The sequence below is a fragment of the Simochromis diagramma genome, unplaced genomic scaffold, assembly GCF_900408965.1.
Source record: "Simochromis diagramma unplaced genomic scaffold, fSimDia1.1 OVJJ01000802.1, whole genome shotgun sequence".
NCBI lineage: Eukaryota > Metazoa > Chordata > Actinopteri > Cichliformes > Cichlidae > Simochromis > Simochromis diagramma.
In genome coordinates, this window is record NW_024387492.1 from 552,680 (window position 1) to 564,362 (window position 11,683).

Genomic DNA, 11,683 nt, shown 5'->3' on the forward strand with positions numbered 1-11,683 from the left:
CTGGTGAGTTCACTTTCGTTAACCACACCCGAGCCTGACTAGCAGGTGACCCAGCCCTACTGCCAGACCTGTCGAAGAAATCACTTAAACAGAACCTATCTTACAAAGTGAAATAGGATAAAAGATATCAAAACCAAACCAAACAAAAACCCACGTCAAGCCATCACCTAAAGAAAGTCATTATCACGCAAAGGTTAAAAAGCATTTTCTAAGGCTTTGGAACTCCAGAGAACCACAGTGAAGGTCATTAAATCCAAATGGAGAAAACTATAAACAGTGGCCAGGAGTGGCCCACCTACCAAAGTTGCTCCAAGAGCATCAGCGACTCATCCAGGAGGTCACAAAAGAACCAAAAAAACATCTAAAGAACTGCAGGCCTGACTCACCTCAGTTTAGGTCAGAGGTCATTCAACACCGGGCCAAAGCGGCATCCATAGAAAGGAAGTATTTCAGTGCTATTGCTAACTACTCCTAAGCTAATGTTGTGTTCAGCCTTTACAATACAGATGAGACGTGCATGATCCCTAAACCTCGTCCCCAAACACACAAGTGTCTGCTGTACCTCAGCCCTCCTGAGATAAGTGACAGATCAACATTTGGTAAGTTTCCCAGACAAAAGACAAAACAGCCGGCTATGAGATGGAATTATAAACTCACTGAAAACCAAGCAATCAAAAAATAGGACAGAACAGGGAATCACGCCCACATTTACACTAGAGGGATAATATTAAATGAAAAAGATGAAGAATTCTGCAGAAATGACATGCGTGATGCTCAGAATTTGTTGGCTTGATGTGTCGTCCTCGTGCTCCACAAACATGTTTTTGGTTTCTGGCCACACTTTGATAATTTGACACTAAAATGATTCCTGCGAAATTTCAACCCTTTAGAAACAGTAAATGATTTTGGTGAGGAAATGATGATCACAGGAGAATAATTAAAATAGCACGATCCAAATTTAGGATAATCTTTTGGGAACCTATTAGTCAGTGCATGATGCCAGCATTCAGATTAAAAAAAGGAAAAAGTAATTATTCTGATTATAATACAGATGAGATATTCCTGATTGCAGAGTGGACCAAATATAGCAGGTGAAATTACATTTAAAGGACTTAAATGGGTATTGATGCTGATGAAAGACATAAAACAGTCTGTGATGATAGATAAAACATGTTTCAAATTCAAATTCAAATTTTATTTGTCACGTACACAGTCATACACAGTACGGTATGCAGTGAAATGCTTGGACAACTGCTCGTGACCTAAAGAAAAAAAAAGGAAAAGGCTATGAATAAGATAGGAAATAAATATGAAAAATTAAAAAGGGTAAATTTAACTAGAAGGAATAAAATATAAATTAAGGTTAAAAATGAAATAACTGTACAACACAAATTAGAATGAAGGGTAAATTTAACTGGGAAAGAATAAGATAAAATATATAAATTAAAGTTGAAAATAAATTAACTGTACAACAAAATACACAATATAGAACTATATAAGAATGTATGAAGAAATATAAATATATACATGTATATATACACACAATAACAGCAGCTGTACAAGTATTAACTGGAAATGAAGAATATAGTGACCAGTGTTGTGCAATCCACATTATGTCTTGTGCAGTGCAAATATGCTTAAAGTGATTTAAGTGATGAAATGAAAACAATGTCCAGAATGTCCAGTGTGTGTAAGAACTGTATGTGTGGGTCAGTACTGTGTGGTGGTGTGATTGAGAGACCGTATCGCCTGCGGGAAGAAGCTCCTCCTCAGTCTCTCTGTGTTGGTCTTCAGGGAGCGGAATCGCTTTCCTGACCTCAGCAGAGAGAACAGTCCGTTGTTGGGATGGCTGAGGTCCTTCACCATCTTCCTGGCCTTGGTCCAGCACCGCCTGCTGTAGATTGAGTGCAGGTCAGGGAGCTCGGAGCGGATGGTGCGCTCAGCTGATGTTATTCACACCTGAAATGCAAAGCAGTGCAGATTAGAAGGTATTTGTAAAAACTAGCAGGCAAAACAACTGGTAAAGACATTAACCTTGTATATAAAATGTATAGAAGTCCATTACTGTATATAGTAACTGTTAAGTCTAATATACTCTAGTAAGCTATAGTACTGTTTCCTTTGGGAAGGAACCATCTCTGCAGTTCTGTTGAAGAAAGATGTTGAATCTATTTAATTATTCTTGAAAAATAATTTATTTCTGTGCATTTTTTTCCCACATTGCATTAAATTAAAGTTGATTACGTCAATTAAGCATCATGAGGTGGGGGGTGGGGGGTTCCCCTTTTTTTTTTTTTTTTTTTTTTTGCTGGGAGTTTGCAACCCTATTAGTCAGGTTGCTTAATATTTCTGCTAAGTACTCTTTAAAACACCAGAATAGGGAGGATGGAGCAGGTTTAAGTTTATTAGATTGGTCAGTTTTGCTGAACTATGAAATATTTTGGGTGCAGTGTATTTTTTGCATACAGGTATAACAGAATAGCTTTAGTGTTTTGTTTTGTCTTTTAAACTTGAGTATAAACCTATACAAAAGCAAGATATTTAAAAAACATTTTTATTGATTAAAAACACACTATATCGGATTCATATCGGTATCGGCTGATATCCAAATTTATGATATCGGTATCGGACATACAAAAGTGGTATCGTGCCATCTCTAATTGGAACTAATGAATTTTTCCAAAATGTAAACTCCAGATCATGAAAATCATCAAGTTCCTTGAAGTCTATAATGTTTGGTCAAAGCACAGATGTCCACATAAAAATAAAAAATAAAATACTGAAAATAGTATATTACTATTTATTATTATAGTACACAGTATGTATGCAAGTTATTATTGTTCATTTTCAGTCTTATTTTATATGAAAACTTTTAATTAAATGCAGATTGTCTGAAAGGATGCTTAATGTTTATCAGTGGAAGAGTAAAATGTAACTTTAATTTGAAAGAACACATGCATGCTCCATTTGTCGTTCTTCTTAATAAAAGTCTTGCTATGTTTTCTTATTACTGTTTATATATTTGACACTAACTGCTTTCTCTTAAAAGCTTCAAATAAATGCAAAAGTCCCACTAAAAAATGTAAATGTGTGTTTATGTCGCCATCTGCTGGGAAAACATGAAAAAAATCCTTTTGTTCATTTTTAACAGCCTGCCACTTCCTGATGGGTTTTCGCGGGAGTTTCTCAGGGGGGCGGAGTCACGTGGTAACACGAGGCCCGCATTGGACAGCTGCACGTTTACCCGCCGACTATGTAAAGCGGTGCGTGCCGAATTGACCAATCGCGTGTCACGCTGAGCTCGCGGGCGGCACGTAGTGGCGCGAAAACCCTTCAGTTGTGCGGCTTGACTGAAGCGGAGCACTCGGAGCGGAAGGCTGTGCGGCATTTTACCGACTTTTCAGTAACAATAACAAAGCGCGCATAATGGCAACCGACGTGGGAGATGACCGGGAGATGAGGGAGGCTCAGAGGGACTACCTGGACTTTCTGGACGACGACGTAAGTCTGTTTTTTAAATTCGCTTAAAGTCTTTGTTTGGAGCTCAGATGACAAACCATGCGGTCACAACAAAAGAGCTGTAATTTTGTATATTACAGAAAAAAATAATGCTGCTGTCAGATAGCAGATATTAGGTATAAAAAGTGTGCTTTCAAAGTTGATGTTTTTCAGTCATGCTCGTAATTTTAGTCGCTAAGCGACGTCATCAAACGTGTGCCCGTTTCTTCTGTGCATACCTGCAGCAAGACCAGGGCATCTATCAGAGCAAAGTCCGGGACATGATCAGCGAGAATAAGGCTCGGCTCATCGTCAACATCAACGACCTGAGGAGACGCAACGAGGCCCGAGCTGCAAAGTAAGACAGGAAAACTGGCTGATGCCGCACACGAAGCTGTGCTGGGCCGCACACGCAGGACTGCTTGACCCCCCCATGCTTACCTTATTGCTTAAGATGCTTACACAAACGGCTACTGCTCCGATACAGAGAGCAGTGTTACTGAGTTATTACCACGAAAAGGTTTTGAAATGTCCAAAATGACGTCATAGTTGATGGCAGTTGGCCTCCCTACAACATTGTGAGGTCCCTACAAAGTGTTATGTTGAATGGTTCCATTAATCTTTACTGTTTTTAAAAAATAAATATTTAGACGGAAAAGCATGCTCAGTTTTTCTCTTCCTGCTTAGGCTTACTTAGAAACTCGACAGGTTTCAACACAGACTGTATGTAAAGATGGCTGTAGCCATCACCCAGGCTCAGACTTTGAGCTTCACTTATCTTGTTTTGAAACTTGTTATAAGGAGCGAAGGCTGAATCTGGCTGCAAAAACTGATGGATGCTCAGAGACTGGTGACCTCTTAGACACACATCCAGGTTAATTCAGCCTTTGATGGGACCATGATTTACAAAATGATCATGATTTTGTGTACGGTATAACTTGAAACAAGCAGCAGGGAAGCGTATACTGAAGTCAAAGTGCTGTTTGCCATACAGTTCAATACTAAGAGACTTTATTTCTGAGACCTGAAGGATCAACGCCCCCTACTGGCCAGCAGAAAGAATACAGGTTTAACGCAGCTTTACTTTGTCCAAAACCAGACTTGATTCATACACATTCTTCTTCCTGTTGTCGAACCTTTGAGCTCGACTCCTGTTTCCATAATGAGTAAGTTAAAAAAAAAATCTGTGTGAAACTGCACTTTGGGTGGAAAACTCGACTTGTGTTTCTCAGGATGTCATAGCCCTTGAAAACACGCGAAAAGCCTTGATAATAAAATCCATGGTTTGACTTTGCAGACTGATGAACAATGCCTTTGAAGAGCTGCTGGCCTTCCAGCGGGCCCTGAAGGACCTGGTGGCCTCTGTTGACGGCACCTACGCTAAGCAGTACGAGGAGTTCTTCATCGGCCTGGAGGGGAGCTTTGGATCCAAGCATGTCTCCCCCCGAACGCTCACCTCCCGACTGCTGGGCAGCATGGTTTGTGTGGAGGGCATCATTACAAAGTGTGAGTATATTGTCTTTATTTATCAGTGTACTCTTTAAGTGTTACAAAGTCTGTATCAAAGTGTGTGGAATGCCAATGCCTCCTGTTTGCTTCGTCCCTGTAGGTTCCCTCGTCCGTCCCAAAGTAGTGCGCAGCGTTCACTACTGTCCAGCCACTAAGAAGACGATGGAGAGGAAGTACACGGACCTGACCTCCCTGGATGCCTTCCCCTCCAGTGCCATTTACCCCACCAAGGTAAATGCGCCTCATTCTCTGTAGACTTGGGTGTGACTGCTGTCTTTATACTTATGCATTTATCTTGTGTCCTGTTTGACTCGAAATAGGACGAAGAGAACAATCCTCTGGAGACGGAGTTTGGGCTGTCCATCTACAAGGACCACCAAACCATCACAGTGCAGGAGATGCCTGAGAAAGCTCCTGCTGGCCAACTTCCGCGCTCTGTGGACATCATTTTGGACAACGACCTGGTGGATGCAGTCAAACCAGGAGACCGGGTGCAGGTGGTTGGGACGTACCGCTGTCTGCCTGGCAAGAAGGGAGGATTCACCTCTGGCACGTTCAGGTCAGCTGGAATAAAATGCTAACTGGGGTTTAACGGGTTTACCTCACTTGCCTACCATTTGTCTTCTAACTAGAGATGGACCGATCCGATATTACGTATCGGTCCAATACTGACCTAAGTGACTGGATCGGATATCGGAGAGAAATAAAAAATGTAATCCGATCCATTAAATATCAAACAAGCACCTCACAAAACTTGCAACACGCTGTAACTCGCCTCATAACCGTAGCACGTCGCAGCAGTATGCATCATGTGATAGAGCGGCTGTGGCGTGCGAGACCTGTCGGTGGTCTGGTTGAGTATTTGGAGCTTCGCTACCAAACCGGCATTTCATCTCTGAGGAAGTGATCCCAGAGAGAAGTAAAGCAAGTGTGTAAGTCCACAGCAGCACGTTTAAGCTTGGTAAGCTGTTGTTAGAATGTATTTAATATTACTTTCTACACCAGGATCTTTTTCTACAGCTGACGTAACTGTGCAGGGGCGGATCTAGCAAAGTTTAGCCAGGGGGGCCGATAGGGCATGAACAGGGAAAAGGGGGCACAAAGACATACTTTTCTTTCTTATTCTCATTCAAAATGTCGAGGGTTTAATAAATAATTATCTGAATCTTACACCCAAAGTTTTAATCTGATGTAAAATGTATAGAAGTCCATTACTGTATATAGTAACTGTTAAGTCTAATATACTCTAGTAAGCTATAGTACTTTTTCCTTTGGGAACCATCTGTGCAGTTCTGTTGAAGAAAGATGTTGAATCTATTTAATTATTCTTGAAAAATAATTTATTTCTGTGCATTTTTTTTTCACACTGCATCAAATTAAAGTTGATTACGTCGATTAAGCATCATGAGGTGGGGGGTGGTTCCCTTTTTTCTTTTTTGCTGGGAGTTTGCAGCCCTATTAGTTAGGTTGTTTAATATTTCTGCTAAGTACTCTTTAAAACACCAGAATAGGGAGGATGGAGCAGGTTTAAGTTTATTAGATTGATCAGTTTTGCTGAACTATGAAATATTTTGGGTGCAGTGTGTTTTTTGCATACAGGTATAACAGAATAGCTTTAGTGTTGTTGTTTATTTAAACTTGAGTATGAACTTATACAAAAGTAAGATATTTAAAAAACATTTTTATTGATTAAAAACACACTATATTGGATTCGTATCGGCAGATATCCAAATTTATGATATCGGTATCGGACATAAAAAAGTGGTATCGTGCCATCTCTGCTTCTAACCCGTCCCTTCTCTTTAACTCAAAGGACCATCATGATCGCCTGCCACATCAAACAAATGACCAAGGAGGTGTCGCCGTGCTTTACTGCTGACGACGTGGCCAAAATCAGGAACTTCAGTCAGACTCGTTCCAAAGTGAGTCATCTCGCTGCCTTCTCACACGTGGAGGCGTAATCCTAAATGTGAAACTAAACCCTTTAAATCTTCGTCCTTTGTAGGATGTGTTCGATCAGCTCGCTCGTTCCTTGGCTCCCAGTATCCACGGCCACGAGTACATCAAGAAGGCCATCCTCTGCATGTTGCTGGGAGGCGTGGAGAAGGTCCTCGAGAACGGCTCGCGAATCAGAGGAGACATCAACATCCTGCTCATCGGTATGAGGGCGTCGTCCTAGCTCTTGGAGTTGTAGCACTCGAGTGTGGAAGAGTGAGAGCGTTGGTTTAAGTCAGGACTCACTTTTATGTGACTCAGATTGTTCTAAATTTCTGGCTACAAGCTTTACATTCATGGACACAAGGCAGAGGTAAACCTCACGAATGTAGCACTGAACAATAAAATGTGTTTGTGCCATAAATCAGTATCTGTGAGAGAGACACCAGTGAAAAGGGACCTACACTTGTTCCTTGTGCTGCACCACAGGGAACGACTACCTGAACGACTGTGCTGACAAGCTCAAGGACTCACACGTGGACATGATGGTGGTTCAGTTCTGATGGGGGAGGGGTTAATGGTGTGTTCGTGTTTCCCAGGTGACCCATCGGTGGCCAAATCCCAGCTCCTGCGTTACGTTCTCCACACAGCACCCCGAGCTATACCCACGACTGGACGAGGTTCATCTGGTGTGGGTCTGACCGCTGCCGTCACCACGGACCAGGAGACGGGTAACTAATGTCCCCCGAATTTGTTTAGCCTAAACAAGTAAAGGACCTCTGTGTGACTGCAGCCAGCACAGCTACGCTGCAGCGAGCCTCCACCGTGTCAGGTCTCACTGTAGTCAGAAAGCGTTTGACATCTTTGCTTCGTGTCGCCTGTGACGATGGATGCGGCACGAGCAATGTGCTGTTAGCTAACTGTTGGTCTCTGCTAGCATGAGCTAACATTAGACAGAAACGGGGATCAATTCATTTAAAAACATATTAACTGGTATTAAAGCCTCCTGCTGACCTGTGGGTCTGCTAACGCAGGCTGCTTGTTGATTTGAGTGGACTCAGTTGTCATTGATGTATTTGAAGGTTAGAATAAAGGTGTTAAAACACGTACGCCACGTGATCGGTCTGTTCAAACGTCGGCATTCAAGTGTTACACACCTGCTGTAAGTGCATTTCTTCCTGCTCAATACCAACATTTGTCCTCCGCCAGGCGAGCGTCGTCTAGAGGCTGGGGCCATGGTGCTGGCTGACCGCGGCGTGGTGTGCATCGACGAGTTCGACAAGATGTCCGACATGGACCGCACAGCCATCCACGAGGTGATGGAGCAGGGCCGCGTCACAATCGCCAAGGCCGGTATCCACGCCCGTCTCAATGCCCGCTGCTCCGTACTGGCTGCTGCCAACCCCGTCTACGGCCGAGTGCGTGACCACACCCACATCTGTCTCTGCCTGCTAGTTGATTTTGGACGAGACCTTTAAAGAAAACTCTGCTTGTCCCTTTTTGCAGTACGATCAGTATAAAACCCCCATGGACAACATCGGCCTCCAGGATTCGCTGCTGTCGCGTTTTGACCTCCTCTTCATCATGCTGGATCAGATGGACCCCGAGCAGGATCGCGAGATCTCGGACCACGTGCTCAGGATGCACCGCTACCGTGACCCCCGCGAACAGGAGGGAGCCGGTACGTCACTCGTACTAGGACGGCGAGATGAGACCGTTTTTGTCCGATTATTAAAACAACAAACGCGTTGTGTGTTTCAGCCATGGCTTTGGGCGGGACCGTAGACGTCCTGGCGACAGACGATCCAGACGCTGCGGTCGAGCAGCACGAGGAGCTGCAGATCTACGAGAAGCACAACAACCTGCTGCACGGAAGCAAGAGGAAGAGGTCTGAGAGCACAAGCGTGCCTTTGTCTCCTGTGTTGATAACGTGCGACTGCAACAGAATAGAAACGTTTGCTTTGTTTCAGGGATAAAATTGTGAGTAAGGAGTTCATGAGGAAGTACATCCACATCGCCAAGGCTGTGACTCCCGTGCTCACAGAGGAGGCGGCCAATCACATCGCAGAGGAGTACTCGAGGCTGAGGAGTCAGGAACAGCTGGGCGCCGATCTGGCCAGGGTGAGCGTGAGCCGACAAATCTCACATGACGTAGTAAAACCTGATGGTTTCCCAGACTGAAATGTTCATGGGAGTCCTGAAGTTTGAGAAAGGCAGATCGTTTGCACATCTGAAATGTTCCGGGTTGCTTGAATAGCTGCTGTTTGTGTTCTGGTTAAACCCACTGAGATGCAGATGTGCCCTGATGTGTCAGGACCCGAGTGCTAATCCTCATTCCCCTCCACAGACCTCTCCGGTGACGGCCCGGACTCTGGAGACTCTGATCCGTCTGTCCACGGCACACGCCAAGGCCCGCATGAGCAAAGCCGTGGAGCTGCAGGACTCGGAGGTCGCAGTGGAGCTCGTCCAGTTTGCCTACTTTAAAAAGGTCGGCGTTGTTTCTGCGTCCTGAGCTGAGAGGTCGAGGACCTCTGCCGTTCAAATTTATTCATATTGTTTTTTCTCTCTACAGGTTTTGGAGAAGGAGAAGAAACGTTCACGACAGGAGCACGACTCTGATTCGGAGGAGGAGGCGATGCCCACGCAGCGTTCACAGCGAGCTGTGAGGAAGAGGTAGTGACACATGAACCCAGCCCCCCATGTGATAAACAGCTTTTTTTTTTTTTTTTTTTTAAATGGTGCCTTTGCTTCAGCACTGATGCTTTGTGTCCTGCAGGGGGCGACGTGGCTCTCAGGGCAGTGAGCCCTACAGTCCGTACGACTTCAGTGAAGACCAGGAAGTCCCTGAGAGTGAGCATCATGTGTTGTCACGCCACAGCGTAGTCGGTCGCCTCTTTGGTCCTACAGACCAAATGAACTTTCACATCATCCATAATAAAGTTGCCAACATTACTGTCAGTACTAGTATGTTCCTGTTCACTGCACTGAGCTAGAAAGCAGGTTTAATATACTTTTTTTTAAAAATTTGGCTCATTTATATTTACATTATATTTTAAAAAGGCAAAGTCAGTATCGCTGCCGTGTAATAAAACAGTATCATTATGAATTTGCATCACTGCAGGGAAAAGTCTTTGAGTGTGTAGTTCTGCATGGTTCAGGTTTAAGCAGGCTTCATGTTAGGTTCTGCATCAGGTCTCACTTTGGTGTTTGTTCTTCAGTTCAGGCCGGCACCCCGAAACCAGCCAAGCCCAGAGAGGACGAGCCCATGGATGCCTCGCTGCAGGCTGAAGATGCTGAGCTGTCTGCAGAGAGGTGTGTGTGTGTGTGTGTGTGTGTGTGTGTGTGTGTGTGTGCGCGTGCGGGTGCGCCTTTATTTTGAAATGTCACGGCTTCTTTCCTGTCTTTTCTCCCCCAGGCTGAAGGAGTTCAAGTCATCGCTGTTCGCCGTGTTCCAGTCTGCTCACGCTCAGTCAGTGAAGATGAGCGCGCTGATGGACGACATCAACAAGGAGCGTCAGAATACGTTTGCAGAGGCCGAGGTGCGTGGCGCTTTGGCCCGCATGCAGGATGACAACCAAGTCATGGTGGCTGATGACATCATCTTCCTCATTTGAGACAGAAATAAAATTACTTGGACTTTTAAGAAGCCGTGGATCATAGCGCCCCCCCCCGGCGTTCATCGGACATGTCATCTGTCGCCTCATCGCGTTTGCTTTAGTTTCAGCAGCTCGGCTCAGTTCAGTGGTGGCAACGTTGCCTTAGAGCGTCTTTGGTCGCTGCTCCCGGCGCTCTAATGTTTTTACCTGCGTTTGTCTCTTCTGGGCTTGTATATAGTTGACATGTGTTGTTGTTAAATAACTGTTGTGAAATATAAAAAAATAATAAAATGTCATTGGTGTGAAAAAAGGCTCTTGATTTAACACTGAAAGCGCCGTACCTGTGCACACACGTGGGGGAAGTGGCTGCATGTGTGGTGCTGGTAATCTCTCCTGCAGGTACACAAGTGTTTACAAGAAGCATTTTAAAGTCCCCGATCAATCCACACCTCGGTGTGTGTGGGTGGCAGCTCCCACGGTCGACACAGACCTCAGAACTGTTTAGGAAGTCGGCGTTCAACCTCACCCTTCTCACTTTTTCATTCTGGTTATGTGCTGGTGTCAGTTTCTCAGGTTTGCCAAAGGTCAGATGTGGCAGCGCCTCACAATCACTGCTCTGAGAATAAACCGAACTGCGGCTGTGATCGTGCTGAAGATAAGAGTGTGAACTCGACCCGCCTCAGCAACAGCGTTTCGTTTCTCTGCCACCATCCAGGACGCGGGGCCTTGAGGTCTGAACTCCTACGCCGTCCTTCCTCGCACCTGCAGCCACAGTTCGATCGTAACAAATACTTTTTTTAAACAGGGCGATTATTCAGCACCGGGTTTGGCACCTTATATTGTCCTGGTCTACTCGGAGTATTTCTACACAGAAAATAAAAGTACAGGTGAAATGAAACTGTAAAGCTAATCGGAGCATGTTTGGTGTGCAGACCACAGGCTGCAAAGAGCAGATTTGGGTGCTGTTTGCAAAAACCCCAAAGATCGAAGCAGAGAGAAATCTTTATTAACACAAATATGGTGTTAATGTTTCTTTTCTTTGTAGTTTGTGAGAAAAAGGAAACGTGTGCAGCATTTTGTATGAGCACATTTCTTACTCCTGTGTGAAATATCGTGTTTGGGATGTTTTCTGCACGACCCCGACG

The 11,683-nt window shown here is 44.5% G+C and overlaps 1 protein-coding gene across 1 annotated transcript; it reads left to right on the plus strand.

The window, feature by feature from the left end:
• Window positions 1–3,287: 3,287 nt before the first annotated feature.
• Window positions 3,288–10,848, plus strand: mcm3 (minichromosome maintenance complex component 3). Its single transcript, XM_040017582.1, has 17 exons — window positions 3,288–3,501; window positions 3,744–3,856; window positions 4,796–5,004; window positions 5,108–5,238; window positions 5,328–5,566; window positions 6,821–6,929; window positions 7,013–7,166; window positions 7,542–7,673; window positions 8,152–8,360; window positions 8,449–8,623; window positions 8,704–8,830; window positions 8,913–9,063; window positions 9,290–9,430; window positions 9,515–9,615; window positions 9,719–9,792; window positions 10,161–10,254; window positions 10,358–10,848. Exons 1-17 carry the CDS (start codon window positions 3,427–3,429, stop codon window positions 10,554–10,556), a joined length of 2,433 nt encoding a protein of 810 aa, XP_039873516.1. The 5' UTR covers window positions 3,288–3,426; the 3' UTR covers window positions 10,557–10,848.
• Window positions 10,849–11,683: the final 835 nt, after the last annotated feature.